The 18915-nt window shown below is 31.2% G+C and overlaps 1 protein-coding gene across 1 annotated transcript in view; it reads right to left on the bottom strand.

Moving 5' to 3' along the window:
• Positions 1 to 18025, bottom strand: part of LOC145286026 (delta-aminolevulinic acid dehydratase-like) — a 37816-nt gene extending 19791 nt beyond the window's left edge. The window contains exons 1-4 of the mRNA XM_080134645.1: positions 17808 to 18025; positions 5006 to 5153; positions 2855 to 2990; positions 1001 to 1084 (exon numbers count right to left, since the gene is read on the bottom strand). Of these exons, the coding sequence (XP_079990771.1) occupies positions 1001 to 1084; positions 2855 to 2990; positions 5006 to 5153; positions 17808 to 17929 (490 nt within the window). The 5' untranslated portion in view covers positions 17930 to 18025. The remainder of the gene's footprint in view (positions 1 to 1000; positions 1085 to 2854; positions 2991 to 5005; positions 5154 to 17807) is intronic.
• Positions 18026 to 18915: the final 890 nt, after the last annotated feature.

Here is an 18915-nt window from a genome sequence, read left to right as displayed (position 1 = left end):
AAATTTGATATACAGGGTATTGAGATTTGGGAAAATCTTTGTAATCGGTTTTCAGCCAGAAATTTGGCTGTTAAGGGATCAAAGTTCAACGATTTGACCTTGGAGAACTCTACCAAACTCCTCCGCCAATTTGGGATCTAAACACTTTAAATTTTAGATATAGGTTCCTTGGACATGGATCTAACTTAACTTGATTTGAGCCCAAAATAATAAATATTAAGGGGTCAAAGTTAAAAAATATTTGACCACTTCGGTCTCAACCAAATTACTAAGACAATTTCTGGTCTAAACATTTGAAATTTTATGTAAAGGGTATTCGGAGATAGGGCAAGCTTTTTAATTGATTTGGGTCGAAAATTTGACTCATCAATATATAAATGTATGTGTGTATGTTTGCATGTCTGCCTAAAACTTTCGACAGAAGCGACAGATTTTTACAAGATTAGTATCATTTTGAAGTTCGACCTTTCAGATGACAAATATTGAAAAATTGACTAAAAACATTAATATCTTCACCTTCAACTGGGTACTTTTCTACAAGGGGGAGGCGCTTTTTTTCAGATATTTTCGAAAGTCATCCTCTCCTTCCGATTAAATTAATTAAAATCTACATCACTTCCGGTTTGGCGGTGGTCATAACAGGCAGGTTTTTTTCCCCCCGTTCTTTTCCTCCTTTGCGGTACGGGTTCGAGCCTGCTTTCCTTTTTTTGTTTTTGCTCAACATACCCCTCCAAACACTCGGGTACCCATGCTAGTAAAAAATAAAAGGAGATTGTGACTGGAAAATAGATCAGAACCTCCTAATGAATGGGAATTAAAAATCAGTTTCATGGAACAAAGTTTTGGTGCTTTTATTCATTTCTTTTATTAATGGCTATTTATTAGCAGACATCAAATTTTAATCAGCAAGTAAAATTATGGGAATTCAAAAATAAATTGGTTTAAATTCGACTTGATCTGTTAATTTGGTACAATGAGAATTTATAGAAATATTACATACCTGCTTTGGCATATACCACAGAGATTTCAGCTAAACGTTTAATGGATTCAGGATTATTTATACTACCATCTTTATTCAAGACACCTATAAATATGAAGACATGAAATGATCAAAAGTACAAAACAAAACAGAAATGCAATTTCAGACAATCAAAAGGTTTTCTTAAGCATTTGAAAGTAAAGTTAACCTAATTTTCTTTTAAAACATTATGATCCCAAATCCATTGAATACAACTTAAATTCAAGCAAAATCCATTTTCAACTGGAGAAAATAAAGTATATTGCTCGCTTTCATATTAGTTGAATTCTTCAAACTACATGTTCTCATCTTGTATTTTCACAACTTTTAGTTGATGTAATCTCCAACCTTCTTCAGTTGCATCTTTATTTTATTTAGAACCCTTTATTTTAATCCATGGAAGAAGCATATTCTTCTTCCATCAGTTGTGATTGGGTAGAAGTCCTAAGTAATTCACAATTGTATTTTGAGTGTTGGCCACACTGATGATTAAACTTCCAGACGAGTGTTAATTTTCTTTTTCAACTCCTCCTAAACGGATTTTATGTTGGTACCATCTACTTGGATCAATGATTAGTTAGGAATTCTAGGTGCCATATGTAAAATGTGGCCCTATAAGCCTGGTATCAATCTAAAAATATAGAGCAGAGCCTTTGGCCATTTGCAATACACTGATTGTTGGTAATAACTGTAGTTTAATGTAATTTGCATATCAATGAGGCTACACACTAAAATATAAGGTCAGAAGTCAAGATGGTGGGTGAGTCGAGTTCAGGAGAACCGGACTGAACGAGATGGATTTTACAATGTCGTTTGAATGCTGACAAGAATCCATTTTTTCTTTTTTTTTTTAATTATATCGACTTTAATTATACCAACTTCAGAAATTCAATATTCATAAATACATAACCAGAAAGAGATTGAAGAAAATTTTCAAATGAGGTCTTTGAATTTGGTTTTTAAGCAAAATAACATTTGATAATGTCATATGTGGTTGTTATAGCAATTATTTTCGGTTTAATGTTGACATTTTTAAACCTCTGCATTTTTGCATTTTTTTATGGAGTAACAAAGAATGTTACTTACAAAATTAGTTTAGAATTAAATCAGAAAAGTTTAGCAAACAACGTTCATCTAAAATGGAAACATTTTTAAGATTAAATTTTTTCAATATAAAAATTTTTTTCTTCCTTATTTCAATTTTACAACAGTCAGGACAGATTTAGAATATAAATTGCCGAAGAAACTTGTTTTAACTATAATTATAAGAAAGAAAGAATCAAATCAGCAGTTGAAAATGCTCCAAAGTTTTAAAGATATTTTGTTCATTGATTACTTGAAGAAAGAAAGAACCATTATTATAAAACATAAGTATAGGGGTTGCTATCAAGTTGGCAGTTATGCTGACGATTTTTGCATGTGTGATGTTCTCCCAAATTGATCTCTAGTTTTTTTTTTATTAAACACATTTCCAGAAAAGAATATCATTTTACCATGGCATCTTGTTCAGTTATTATAAAAGAGCGATTCTATTTAAAAAAAAAAAAAAAACTTAGTTGGAATTCTGACAGGATGAGAGTGAACCTTGTAGTAATGGCAACTGACTACATCTCTCATCCAATCTTTTAAAATTGAGGCCTCGACACTTGATGTAGTTTAAGCACTTACTCAGTGATTTGATTATTTAAAACCAAAAACCAGAAGAGTATCATAAGTTAAGGGAACACATTCATATTCAATGAAACAAAGGATGTTGTATGTAGTCCGATAGCGCAGTCGTAACATTTTAGCACAGAGAAGAAAAGGTGAAATTGTCCGAAAGAGAACAATACTTACCACAGTGACCATGACAGGTATATGCACACAAACATACATCACAGATGAGTAAAAGTCGAGGAAACCAACGTCTTAAATGTTCCAAGGCAATAACTACAGGTGAATTAGGAATAGTCGCACTTCTCCCTATATTGTCCTTTAGGAAGAAAGGAGAAAAATTATTAATTTTAATACTAGACAACACATGATCTTTTGGATAAGTATTTGTTATACATATTAAATATTTGGAAAGTTCAAGTTACGCCTACTTGTAAAACTCTTAGAGTAATCTAGATCAGCAGCAGCAGTCACAACTGTTGACTACTTTCAAACAATTTTTCTGGTGATGTTTTATTAGCAGTTTGTAACAAAATTATGAATGATTTTCAAGTCGAGAACTAGATTTCCCTCTTTTTACAAGGATAGTATATCCTCATCATTAATGAAAGTTTGGTTATTTACAATTTTCATTTTCACCATGAAACAATGTGTGAGGCAAGCTATTCAACAATTAGAACAGAATTTCTCAATACATTCCTAGCAATTTGAATTTCATGCATTCAGACATTATGAGAGCAGCGATTCTGCTAGAGCAAAAAATTTATTGGGACAATGAGTAGTATGCAAAAGATAATAGTGATCAAGTGTTTTCGGTACTGCACACAGCACATTCTAAACATCACCTAAAAATATTAAAAGCTGTATATGTGGCAATAGTCTTTGTGTAGACAAAGAATATTCCCACAATCTTGAGTTAATCAAATTTTTTATATATGTATGAAGGGTGTTATAAAAATAATGCCTCATCCTTTTTTTTTTTTAATTTTTTTTTTATTTCACTTGAATTGATCAGAGAGGTTTGAAAATTGCATTGTTATGACTGAACTTGTTTCATTTTTCTGTTGCAGATACTCACAATGCGAGACTAAAAAAAGCAACCCTGTCATGGGCGTATCAGAAACAGATACATCATTGAATTCATGGCAAAAGTGCATTGAGAATTGTGGTAACTATGAAGAAAAATAAATTCTGTTGCTGGTTTTAATAGTATCACTCCCATCTTTGTAGCTCTTCAAATTTTGAATTAATAAAAAATAAATAAATAATAATAGGCGGCTTTATTTTTGGAATGACTTTCGTATATTGCTGCAAAATCAAGTGAGCAAAGAAATCTCAGAAAAAAAAAAAAAAAAAAATTATTAAAAGATAAAACTCATCTGGACAATCATTTATTGAAGTAAGAAACAAATCCTTTAAAAGAAATCATTTATTCCTGGTGGAGAATAAAATTCATTTGCCTATTACTTTCATCTCGCATAATTACCGATTCATTGAAAAACTATATATATATATATATATATATATAATGATGATAGTTATGGAATTAATAATCCAACATAATGAAAAACCAAAATTATTTATACATTCATCAATATTTCATCTTTATGTTCAAAGACTGAAGAAAAACAAATTAAGATTTAAAACACTTGGTGTATCTATGATGTGAAAAGAATGTCTTAATAAAAATAAAAATAAAAAACAAAAACGTTAGAATTCAATATATGTGATGTGATCATGAAGTGGAATGAAATTTTTTTGTTTTATATTGTAAATATTTTTTTATATTGCAAATATTGTATACGTACAAAGTTTTGTTGGGAATGTAGATTTAAATTCAATTTTAGATTATTTTGCTGATTAAAGGAGATAAATTGTAGAAAAATGATTCAGAATTTTTTAGATGAGGATAATTTGTATGATTACATATTACTATTGTTATCTTGTGCTATTCGCACATTTCGACCAACGTAACTTTCCACCTTCAGATGTATCTTGTTGAACTCTGAAATTTACATGGAACCCTTTATTTAACTCATGCAGGTAGCATGTCCTCATCCAGTCATCCATGACTGGGTAGAAGTCTTGAGGAATTCGCAATTATATTTCCCTCGCACTGAGGATTGAACTTTCAACCTTCAGAAGAGTGATGCAAATGAAGAAAAAATGATTCCCACATGAAATTTAAATTAATGACAAATAATTAAAAAATGATTCCCACATGAAATTTAAATTAATGACAAATAATTAAAAAATGATTCCCACATGAAATTTAAATTAATGACAATTAAAAAATGTATTTATGCAAAATAAAAAGTAAGTTTTATGGCTTACTTTTGGTAAATTTTTTGGAACACCAAATATAAGAATTGCCTGTAAGCCTTTGTCAACAAGTGGTTGTAGGACATCTTTAAGTTTTTTCACACCATACCGACACTGATTTGGCATGCTAGAAATGGGTTCTTCTGTATGTTCACCATCTCTGAAAAATAAAATTAGGAAGTTCATAAATTGACAGTCTTTACCAATCTTTTGAGATTTATATATATAAAAAAAAATTGGTTTCATCTACAAATGAAAAAAAAAAAAACAACTTCCATATTCTTTCAAGATTTACTTATCGTCTAATATATATTTTTTTTCTTTTTTCTACAGCAAGTTTAGATTTTTAGCAATCCCCTGTGTGGAGGTGATGGAAGAGCTGCAAAAGAAACTTTTGTGCACTTTGAGGATTTTCATGATGCAACTTCATGTATACCAATTCTAATATTCCAATGGAAGTTTCTGCCTTTCTTCATAATGTGCAAAATTACATTTTCAACACAAATCCCAACAATATTATTACATCCTCTCCGGTTGCATTGCCATGCATGTCGGGTTAGGTTGGTTTGAACTAAAGGGTGTCTAAATTTGCAAATAAACCGGAATGAACGATTGAAAATCAGTGTAAACGATGTGAATATTCTAAAAACCTTGGTCAATTCAAAAATAAATATGAGACATTTCACTCACAAAAGTAAAAGAATTCCTGTGAAGCAAAGAAATATTAAAATGAGAAAGAGCAACTATTCTCAATTTTCGTTTTTGTAAGCACCAAAATATTTTATGTATACAAATATTGACATTTTTAATAAAATAGTGAAGGAATTTAATAAAAATTATCACTAATGATTAAATTTACCATAAAATATAAACCAATATAAAAATAGAGCGCATAGACTGCTGTGTGTGTTGAAGAGTTATTAATTTCACTCTTAAAATTGATCTTGTGGTGAAGGAATTTTATAATAAAGCAACCAGTTAAATTGAAATGTTGCAATAAAACAGTAATTACATGTTTTATACTAAAGATTGGAGTCGTCTAAACGTGATGCCTCTACATAATATACATGAAATGAATCACTGGATTCAATGAAAATAAAAGTATCTTTTTTGGAATTCACTTGGATTCAGAAACAACCAATAAACAAGCCATTAAGAACTACATTTACTTACATAAATAGTAATACAAAAAAAAAATTACAAATATAAGATTAATTTGGGATTGGTTTGGTACCTACTATTATTTAGCAACGTCTAACAAAGAATAGTGATGCATGCATAACTTTGGATAACATGATATCCTTCAACAGAAAACAACGTTCATTCAATCTAAAAACTAAACTGGTGTATTTTTAGCACAAATTTACTTCCGTGAAATTTCAGTTGCTCATCTTTACAAATATTCTAATTATGTATATATATATGCAGGCCGTCCAGCATTGCCCGGCTGTAAAATATGCTTAAATGATATTTTGATTAATGCAGATTTTGTATTTATTATTATACTAGACTACCCATGACCTGTTGGGTCAGTATGTTATAATAGCTATGGAATTAATGTATGAGCGTGATACTGGGGATGTAAAGAAAATAGTTTTTTGTGACATAACAGAAACATTTCTATGAAAGTATATTAAAATGAAATAATTGTTTATTTTTGAGAAAAAAAAACCCAAAAAACAAACTTACAGCCATTGAATTATAAGTGGTTTGCCATACTTATAGGTAAATGTGCACTGAACAGATACCATAATACTTAAAGTTGAATTCAAATTTCAATATATATCTGGATTAAAAAAAAAAAAAAAAAAAAAAAAAAACAATTGGGATGCTGAAAACGTACATAGTAAAACGATACATTTTATTGTTGTGTTGATTATTTGTAATGCAAATTAAAAAAACATTTTCAGGGTTATTTATTTATATTGGTAGTGTAGAAGAAAATGTATGAATGTTTTTTAGAAAGGTGTATTAAAAAATGGAGAATAAATTTAAGAAAAAATGAAGGTGGTGGGTAAATCGCTGTTGTAAAATGCTCTCATGGTTATCAACGGGTTAAAGTAGATTTATCTGTAAGAAAATTGCGTTAACTTAAAAGTAATACAGAAATGAACAATGTAAAAAAAAAAAAAAAAAATCCAGAAAGTATAAACAATTGTTTATTTAGATAATTTAAACGCAAAAAAAAAAAAAAAAAAAAAAAAAAATTGGGATGCTGAAAATATACACAGTAAAACAATGTTTTGTTGCATTGATTATTTGTACGCATGCAGAACTGGAAGTCATAAACCAGATGTTGGGTTACAACACCCGTTACAAGGTCATTTGAGTTTTATAATTATATAGATTATATTGGACCCAGTATATAGTAATGTGCCATCACCGAGAATTGAAACCAAAACGTTTAGCTTATGATTCACTTTTTCCTTATACATTAATGCCTGAGCTATGTTTGCTGCAAGGCTAAAAATTAAAACCTGAACCAATAGCTATTATGTTACACATGCATGCTTCACCTGGCAAATTCCATTTTTTTTTTTTTTTTTTTTTTTTCACACTTTTGCACAGATTTTCCCTGACTAAAACCCAAATATAAAGTTTTGCATGAGTTTGAATACTCTATATATGAAGTTTCATGTCTGACACCAAAAACTGACAGGAGTTTGATAGGCAAAATTTTTTAAACAAATATATATACACATATGTAAATATATAGAAATGTTTGTGTATACTCTAACCTTTTCATGCAAATATTACACAAGTATAAATCATGTAGAATATCTGCATGAATATAGTTACACATAATAGTTAACTAAAGATCATCATGCCATAAGAAAACCGAAAAACTAATAAGGAATTAAAAATGAATGTTAAAAAAAAAAAAAAAAAAAAAAATGCAAATTAGATCTTTTGCAGATGAATGAAATTCCACGACTCCTAACAAAATTCTATTTTCTTTTTTGAATAAATAGAAAAAAGGGTTTTTAATATGAATATCAATACAAAAAAAAAAATTATAGGTGTATAAGATGTATACGTATCATAAACATGTTTTAGCATTGCCCGAGAGAAAGTTAAAAACTCAAGAAATTTCTGCTCCTGCCTCATGTTATCTGTAACTTAATTTTCCAATGCTTTCACCTTTTCATACGTTATCAAAATTGTCTCATGTTGTTTATGTTCAGGTTGACGCAAAGATTATTTGTCACAAAACTGTCAGCCGAGTACCACGTGACCTAACTTTTCCCCCAAGCTAAAAGCGAGGCTAGGATTTCCCCCTCCCCCGTTACAACCACAGAGTGGGATTCCATTTTCTATCAACATTTCACTTTTAATAAGGTCTTTTGAAATTGTGCTAACATTTGGGTTACTCTTAAGTCCAGATTAACCGAATAAGGAACAATAGCAACCGAATTAAAGAAAGAATTTTACAAAATCACATCCTTTTCAGATTCAAGTAATTTTTATCGGAAAGATGATATGCAGTAACTAAAAAATTGAAAATTGTTTTAAGATGCTCAACATGTAATACTCTTAAAAAATACAAATTAATTTAATATTATCCTATTATAAATTTTTGTACTGTCTGTGTGTGTGTGTGTGTGAGACACGGTTTGTTTCAGCCTCCAGGCAATCCACTCAGGCAAGTTAGGTACCGAAATGAAGTTTATGACCCAGCGAATGTTGTAGTGATATTCATATCCATGTTTGGTGTATGGAAATGCAAAAAACGATTTACTAAACAACGTTTTATTTACTGGATATTTTTCCGGTACAAGGCCTCAAGTTTGCCCAGCTGGGCAAACATGGGTGCTTGTGTATAAAATAGATATTACACTTATTAAATTAGCCGACATACTGGCATAGATCCAGCATGGTCGGTATTAAAATGGGAATAGAGAAGAGGTCAAAGACAAAGTAAATTCAATTAGCGAGTTATATAAAAAGTAATGGCGCTTCTATATAATAAATGGAGAAATATTGAATTTTAAGTGAAATAGTAACATATCCAAAAATTATGAAAAATGATAAGGTAAAAAAATAATGAAAAAAGAAATTTGTGAAATAAAGTGCAATCACTATGTTACTAAAAAAGTTGACAGGGAAGATAATTAAGTTCTGTTGTTTATGTCACGTATTGAACATAATTCAAAATGTCGGACAAATTTTATTCCTCATCTAAACTTTATCGAAAACTGTTTTTCGATAGCAATTATTTTTCTACCATATCATTTTCTGTAATTTTTAGATACATTACTATTGGCAACATGACAATTGCGTAGGTACCATTTGTTTTATTTGAAATTCAATATTTTTTCGTTATAATAAGCACCAAAATAATTTATTTAAAACAAAATATTTATAAAACATATAGGCACTTGTGCATTTTAATATTTTTGTTTTCATTTTAGAAGTTATCAGAACAACCACCTTTCCATATGCATACCCTCTTTTTATTTTGCACTTTTTTTCAGTGGATTATTATCGATTAAGCACTAATTTACCAGATTAACCAAAATAAAAAGTAAAAGCCAATATTTAGACATTTGAAAGTTTTAATTATAACATGCTACTAAATCGATCCCCCATATTGAAAACACTCAACAAGCAGGTCATCCTTAGAGTTGCCAGACCATAAAAATTATTTGAAGTCAAAGTAAAAGCCAAATTGATAACTAGCCAAATTTTCACAAACAAAAAGAGCAAATTGAACTAAAGATTGTGTGTGTAAATATATAAACAATTAAATAATTTGTTATTTGTGTTTGGTGATGTGGCATCCAAAAATATATGAAAATTGTTCATTAGAAACATAGTCATCAAAGTTTTTTTTTTCAAAGTTGTGATTTTAATTTAACCCTTCCAACATGGAAATCAAGGGAGATAACTGTAATTGTTAAAAATAACTGTCAATTCTCTGAATTTGATAGATTTAATTAATCTAACTAGGAGTCACCAAAAACTAATTGAATTTGATTCAATCGCAAAATCTATTGGCATCTGCATATGTTCATGTCAGACACATTCTAATAAATTACTTCTACAAAAGAAAACAAAAAACATGTTATTTAAATAAATTCATTACTTTTTAGCAATCGCTATAGCTGGAACATTTTCATGACAATCACCATTTCAACACCCACGGGTATGAAGAATGCACAAGCACACATCATAATTTGACCACCCACCCACACACACAGAACAAAGGAAGTAGATTAAGTTTCCGCACGTCGAGATCCAGCATACAGACTGGAACTTATGAGACTATCACTATATAAAGATTTGCCGTGAAAATAAAATCAGTTTTTCTTCAGATTTCTTCAGTTTGACGGGTATCGGTGAAACTCAGTCCTTGAGACGTTAAATCACCCAAAATCACATGCACATGAACCTTAATTTTCATTATGGAAAGTTACCACATCGAATAAGAATTTAAATCTTTTAAACAATTTTATTTTGACCTACTGTTCTTATAAGAGGAACACAAATGCTTTTATTTTCATGATTATGGACTGTTTTTCGCAGCAAATAATCACATTAATTCCAAGCCATGCATGACACTTTGACCATAAAAATCAGTAATTTCAAACCTCATGGGGTTCACATGAAATAGTGTTTATTTCATGTTAACACAGTGATTTTGAGTTCTTTGTCAAATGTCGTTATTTTCCAGATTATATTTTTTCTTTATATAGGGATGTGGATTGGTGAAACCTTTCTATTAGTTGGTGATCACATTAAATTTACCTTAGATACCCTATTGCGTTCAACTTAAAGAGATTCCTGCACCTGCAACTTCAATTCTAAAAATTGATCCCGATTATAAATTGATGAATGCCAACTCACACCCTTACAAGATCAGTCCATATAATTGGTAACTCCGCCATGAGTCTAACAACTTTCTGTTAATTTTTTTTTTCTGAACCATTTTTCATAATTTTTCATAATTTTTCGCATTTTTTCATAATTTTTGAAACTTATACATGCCATGTAATGTTTTTCTATCATTGTCATAAACAAACCATGCATATGCATGCTTTGTTTCGCTTGCTGTCAGAAAGCATAATGTTATTACATACAAACTATTTGTTGGCGACACTTATGTGCAATATTCGTTTTTGGAATACCTAAAAACCTTTAAATGTCATCAAAACAATTGTTAATTTATACTAATCTCAACAGGACACATAAGTATGTAATAATGTTTACACCTGAAATGTGTCGGTTTTAAACATCGCTCTACACAAGCACTATGAAAAATATGTAAATCTAATATATAAAAAGGCTATATGTCTGTCTGTCTGATATTTTCAAACTATCTCCTTTGAAACTAAAAGTCACAGAGCAGCGCTAGAGGCCTCAAATGATAGGATTTTTTACGGACGTTCTTTACCCGGTTAAAATAGTTTTGAAAGCGTCAAAAAAAAAAAAAAATCGTTAAACATTTTATACATTCATCTTTGTTTATTTCTAATTTTTAATCAGTTCATATTTGTGTCATGTTGGTGCAGTGGTAACATCACCAGCTTTGAATGCTACAGTTTCGGTTCTAACTAATGGCTCCCAAAAACTTTTTAATTTACTTTTGAAATCACAACTATAATAATATATGTGAAATCTGGACAAATTTAAATATTATATTTAAGCATTGCCCTTCCACTAGTGTGGAGTATTTACGCACACACTTATTTCTTTTAACTATTTAAAATGTTCAATTTGGCTTTTTTGGTTGTAAAAATTTGGCTACAATTATACATTTGACCTTTTTTCCTGAAAGATTTGGCCTCAAATATTTTTTATGGTCTGATAACACTGAGGACCACACACTATATATTATTTTTAATTTGCTGGAACTTAATGAAAATTAGGTGTTAGATTCGACAGATCATTTTTTAAATATGTTGTTTAAAGTAAAAACAACAGTACTTGATTGTTATGTCGAAAATAGTAATATATCTAAAAATTATGAAAATTCATCGAGTAGGGCAATTGCTTTTGTGTTTTTAGTAAAAAAATTTTTTTTAAAAATGCCTATTTTAAAAAAGTTCACCATTAAAGTGGCGAAAAGGGAGGTAAGTATGTCCCTTTGTTTGCAATCTTCTATGTGTTCACATCTAGAGAAAATGCATTTTCCCCCCCAATTTTCAGTAAAAATTACTTTTAACTATAAATAATGTTCTACACAATGAATTTCCATAATTTTTGGATATATTACTATTTTCAATATGGTAACTAAATAAGTACTGTTGTTTTTGCTTAAAGCAACATTTAAAAAAAAATTTTTTTTAATGTATCTGTTGACTATCTTAAACACTGAAAATTATTTTAGAAAAAAGCGAGTGTTTTTTTTTTTTTGGGGGGGGGGGGTTGGAGATTCCTATTCGCGCAAGGGAAGTTTTAGCAGATTTGAACAAACTTTCCCCCTTTGGACCTGAACGAGTTCTTACCCCTGCTGTAAAATTAATTCTTTCATGTTTTATTTTTTCTGTGTATTATCATCAATAACAGACTTAACTTTCATATTAGCATGACAAAATTGTTTTAGAAGTATTTTTAATAACTTCTGACATGGGGTATCACTTTTCACTTATAATGTTCTATTAAACTGATACTCCACTTTGCGGTCATTCTTTCTTATCAGTTTTTCTTTAATAAATTATTTCAGTTTGAATTATTACAATTTCTTTTCATTCTCTCTTAATCTTAACATCATAGCGGACACGTGACACCTTAAGGAGGGTTGTGCTAATTAACGGCAAAGTGGGGTATCAATTTAATAGAACATTATTGAATAACCTATTTAAAAAATTGTTTCCCGCTAAAATAAATGTTAAGTCTGTTATCAACAATAATCCACAGAAAAAAGAAAATGTGAAAAAGAATTTTACCGCAGGAGGAAAAGCTTGCTGAGGTCCAAAAGGGGAAATTTGTTCAGGTCCGCTGTTTTTAATTTTTTTTTAGTGGTGAAGGAGTCATTTTATAAATTGGGTAAATGTTTACTTAACTACAACAGAACACTGACCAATAAAATGTTTTTTTTAGGGGTTTTTGGTGCCGTTGACAATGAATCTGATATTCAAACCCATCACAAATTTACGGTTTGCATGGTATTAACCCCTTGATCCTGACACTATTTTGCGCCATTTCACCGCCTTTGTTAATGCTGTGCGATAGCGATTCTTACTGTTTGCATGGTATTAACCCCTTGATCCTGACACTATTTTGCGCCATTTCACCGCCTTTGTTAATGCTGTGCGATAGCGATTCTTACTGTTTGCATGGTATTAACCCCTTGATCCTGACACTATTTTGCGCCATTTCACCGCCTTTGTTAATGCTGTGCGATAGCGATTCTTACTGAAAGTAGTCATGGTGGACACTTTAAATTTTCTTTTATCTATATATATAAAAGGCAAAGTGCGTGTGTGTGTGTGCATGCTTACTTAAAACTTTCGACAGATGACAAGGAACACTGACAAAATGGGTATAGTTTTAAAGCTAGGACTTTCGGACGACAAATATCCGAAAATTGGTCAAAAACATTAATTCTTTGACCATCAACTGGGCCATTTTTTTTACAAAGAGAGGTCACTTTTTTCGTCAACATTTATACAAAGTCATTCACGCCTTGCAATGACTAAGCTTAATTTGAATGGTGGTGCAACGGTGACTAAACCGGTTTTTTTTTTTCACTTCCTTTTCCTCTTAGCGTTACAGGTTCGAGCCTGTCTTTGTGCTTACGTTTTTCATTCTTGTGCTTGCATGGGTACTTGCTATTTTCATTTTGTGTTTGCACGGGTACTTGCTATTTTCATTTTGTGTTTGCTATTTTCATTTTGTGTTTGCACAGGTACTTGCTATTTTCATTTTGTGCTTGCATGGGTACTTGCTATTTTCATTTTGTGTTTGCATGGGTACTTGCTATTTTCATTTTAAGGGTGTTTGTTGATTTTTTTTTTTTTTTTTTTTGCGCTCGCACAGGCTATTTTCTTTTTTGTTTAGGAGTTTTTAAACCTATTTTTTTAAGGCTCCGTTGATCAATACCCTTACCATAAAACCTTTCCACACCCAGGCAACGCCGGGTACCCCCGCTAGTCTTCTATCATATAAATCTCACCTGTGTGTATATATGTTAGTGTTTGTACGTATGTCTGCTAAAAACTTGACAGATGCATCAAACAATGACAAGATTGGTATCGTTTGAAAGCCCAGTCTCTCGGCCGACATATATTCAAAGATTTGTCAAAAATATTCATTCTTTGACTGTCAACTGGGCCGCTTTTCACAATGAGGTCAATTTTTTCGTCAACATTTTTGCAAAGTCATTCACGCCTCGCGACATTGATGTACACATAAAAGATGTTATTTCGAATGCCCGTGAAGTCAGAAGTCGTGTGGCCGAGACGACTAAATGGTTCCCTTTTTTTCACCTCCTTTTCCTGTTAGCATTACAGGTTCGAGCCTGGCTACTGTGGCTAATTTTTTTTTTTTTTGTTTACATGGTACTCGCGGGTATTTATTTTTTATAGGTATTTTGGTTGCTCAATACACATGCTATTTTTTCGGAAAGGGTATTCAATTATAGAATTTGCACAGTTTTTGAAAGGTGGTTCTCCAGTTTATTTGACCATTTTTCCGTAAGCAACGTGTGCCAACATTAACCGAGCAAAAGAACCGTTTAATATTTCAAAAATTCTGTTTACATTTGGAGGGGGAAGTGGAAGGGCGGGGGTGTTATGGTAACCGCGGTCGCCACAACACCCTCGCCCCTAAAAAAATAAATTTTATTGGTCAGTGTGTAGTTTAAGTAAACATTTACCTTAAATTGTAATTTGGTCTACCAGGCCACAAATACCGTTTTAATCCCCAATTGAAGGTAAAACTCACAATAAGACCCATAAATTTTGTTTTAGCATGTCCCAAATTAAAGTCATTTTTAATTAAAAAAAAACAAACTAAAAAACTTTTTTTTAAACAAATTTTGCTTTATCACCGTTGTAATAAAAAAAAACCCCCAAAAAACTGAGCACCGATTTCAAGTGTCTATATACACTGTAACCGTGGCCTTCGTTATTGTCTTTTAAGACGGTCTTGCTGTAACCCGCGTGCAAGAGACTTCTCTGGATCCTACAACTCTCTTCGGTTACACTGTACATTAACACAGGCTCTAATTTGAGACGAGAGAAAATCTGTTTTTCTTATATTCGGGTTACACTGTGTTGACTTTTTGCTTTTTTTAAATAATGTGGTAGATTAGTGTCGAATCGATAATTCACTGAATATAAGAGGTTGTAACACCACCGTCGCCCATAATTTTTATTTTCGTTTTACCTATTTTTCGTTCCAAGTTTTATATCAACTTGCATCCATTTTAGAAATATGCTAGTGTGCTGGCAAATTTGCTAATTTCGCGTGTTTTTCCTCTTTATACTTAATACTAAATTGATTTTAACGACAAAACGTTCAGCGTGTCATTACAAAAAAAAAAAAAAAAAAAAACTATTTCCGATAAAAATTACACCCGTTTCGAGAAACAACGTGATTCCAAATTTCAATTTTATTGTACAATTATGAACAATCTTTTTGCATTTTCAGTTCAATTTCATAATGTTATGATCTTGTCTGTTCGGATGAAGGGACGAACAATCCTTTTCAAATCTTAAAAGTTTACGAGTTTTATTTGTGATCGACAGAAAATGTGTGGTTATGTAATGTTGTAATGTTTTTAAAAGGGGGTTATGTAATGTTGTAATGGTTTTAAAAGGGGGTGGAAAGATAAAAATTATTCTGCCATCAGAGAAATGTGTCTATGACGTCAAACGCAAAAAAGAAAAAGTAAAAATCTTAATGTTTCCTCTAGGAAACATTAAGATAAGTCTGATTGTATTTCAATTTGTTTTGTGAAAGGAGTTTTAATCTCAGGGCAGGGTTTGTTTATGTGTACATACAATACAGATGAAAGTCTCGAAGTCATGGTCCTAAAAGAGTGACATTAACTGTTGTACGAAAACTACACGTTATTTTTAGAAGAGTTGATTATAGTTTGTGGATGATTACGTTAACTTAAAACCAGGAAGTGTCCAGTACTTCCAAACTAGAACCAACCACCCACACCCACCGGAAGAATGTCGAATTCAAGTTTATTGCCTCGAGGGAGAAAGACAGGAAAAAGAAACGCGATATCGACGTCTTAAAGACTTTCGAAAGAAAGAGTAAATGAAGATTTTTTTTTTTTTTTTTTTTTTTTTTTTTAATAAACGAACTTGTTAACCTTACATAGAATGGTACTAACAGTTGGGTTTTTTTAAACAATAACCTTTGGTAATATTCACATAGAATGCTTAACGAAAACATTTTTTGAAGGTCAGAGTTAAAAAAAGAAACGTTTTAGACATATGTAAACGTATTAGTTTAAATTGCTTTAAAGACAAGTTTAAAATTTGATTCAAAGACGATGCGGACGTGACTGCGAACCCTTACTTACTCCCCCTCCCCCTCGCACGAGGTCAAAAGGTCAGTTTTTGATGAGGGAGAGGGGAATATTCGATGCACACCCAAAAGATGCCTTCTAGATTGATAACATTATTTACCCCAATCGAGAAGGAGTTCTTTGATCGAAAACAAAACAGATACTACACACTTATCTTAGTTAGGACACAGAGTTATGACCGTGTGGAAGAAAAGGTAAAGATAACAGCATTACGTTTTCATTTTAGATTTACTGTTTCTAGGGTAGGCGTTGGTTTATTTGTTTCTTTACGTATACCAAATAAAATTAAAAACATACTAAAAACGAAGCTGATAAAATTAACTATCATTTTTGTTTTCCAGTTCAAAAAATATCTGTACACATGTACCTATTTACAATGCCTCCCCAGGCCCACGGGACATAGTTAGACACCAGGGTCGTTTTTTTAACGTGGAGAAAAGGTACAAAAATAAAAAAATTGTCTCAGTCGTGAAGAGATGTTCTTCCACTGACAAGAAATGGAAGTGCATCAGCAGCACTGCAGAGAGACACTACACTTTGATCTTGGCCAAAAGAACATACACACCAATGTAATAGAGAACGAAACCATGGTTATATAAAGGTTATGAAAATATTTTTAAAATTCACTTTAATTATACATAATGTTAAAAAAAAAAAAATTTAATCGCTAAATTTTAATTAACAATAAAACAAAATATTGGTACTAAAATGCACTTATTGATCCGCGCTATTTTTTAAATCGTATTTCCAAGTTTAATTAAAGTTTTATGATAGTTTTTTTTAATTCAATTTTAAGGTTAAATTACAGAATAGGTATAACCCCCCCCCCCAAGAATGGCTTTTTTTTTGGTATTATTATACAAACACCGTGACAGCGTTAGGGTTAGGGTTAGGGTTAGGGTTAGGGTTAATTCGCTGTCACGGTGTTTGTATAAATTTACCTTTTTTTTTAATATAAACATTATTGTTTCAGTACGGATCAATAAATGCAAGTACCAAAATATTTCATTACTTCTATCTGAGAAATAATTAAAACACACAAGCATGAAAACCTGATGCTTCAGAGAGGTCACATTGATCAGAACATCAGTTCACTGGGAATACAAATAGGCAATATCTAAAAGGTGAAGAGAGAATCGATGTTGTTAAAATAAATCTTTTCATTTTATTAAGAGAAAAATAAATAAAAAATAAAATTCGAGATAAGGATAAACATGACGCACTCGCACTGTACTTTGAAAGAAATTTAGAACGTGGACACCTGGTTGGAATGTAATTTTCGATGGTTAAGAAGATATACAAAGAAAGTTTTGATGTACTTACGTAACAAATATGGGATAAATGAGATTGGATGCAGATATACTGGCCGAAGTGGTCTGCCACACTCGTAGAACCGGGTGTGAATAGCCACTGTGCAAAACCTTATGCTCCTTCTCGGATGCCATATCAGTCTTGAATGCGACACGGAGAATAATTTCCCGTCCGATGACGCGCAAGTGCTGCTGGGATTACACGCCGATGACGTCAAACATATCGACCAATCAGCGAGCGAGAATGGACTCTCACACCCTCAGTTGCACATTTTTATTTAATTTGTCTTTTTTTTCTTTTTAAGTAAATTAGTTGATGTGACAGCACATAAATATTTTTATAAACTTAAAATAAAAAGAATAAATTTTTATAAGCCTCGTTAACAACTAAATCGAAATGACCTTTCTTTATTGAATAACATGGAATTTTTTTTAACATATTTTCACTTTGAATATTACCAGTCCCTATTTACTTGCCTCGTAGCAGTTATAAACGAGCCCGACTTTTAATTTTGGGAAAGCCCGATTCCCTAAAAAGTGGTACCTGATTGGGCAAAACTAAAAAATTCCCCAGTAGAATGATTCACTGACCTTTATTGGCCATGACTGAGAACAGAAAAAAAAAAGGATTTTTTTTTAACATAATATAATTTCATTTAAACAAATTAAATTCAACCATCGGCCAAGAGTGTAGTATCTGTTCTGTTGATTTCAGATAATGTCCACGGATGCAATCAGCAATTAGGATCCAAACAAATAAATGGGGAAATGGAATGGGCTTATTAATGCGTTTTTTTTGTTTTTGTTTTTTGTTTTTGTTTTTTTTTTTGTTTTGTTTCATAAGCTGAAGAAAATTTTTATCTGTTATGTCCTGTGGAAGGTCTTTCTTCTTAGCTTGATACCTGCAACATTAATAAAGAGAAAAAAAAATTAAAAAAAAAAAAAAAACAACTTGAAAGAAATGATTTTTATTAAAATGAAAGGCCTGTTTGAAAAAAGTCTGTAATCTGTTGGTTGTCAGAAATTGTCCGTCTGACTTACAAGCAAAATCCTTGTATTGTAACATTTTCGAAAGAGTAGAGAAGAGAGAAGAGAGAGAGAGAGAGAGAGAGAGAGAGAGA

This window comes from Euprymna scolopes, chromosome 10 (genome assembly GCF_053919585.1).
Source record: "Euprymna scolopes isolate OS-2025 chromosome 10, ASM5391958v1, whole genome shotgun sequence".
Lineage (NCBI taxonomy): Eukaryota > Metazoa > Mollusca > Cephalopoda > Sepiida > Sepiolidae > Euprymna > Euprymna scolopes.
This window is presented reverse-complemented; position numbering and strand designations above follow the sequence as displayed.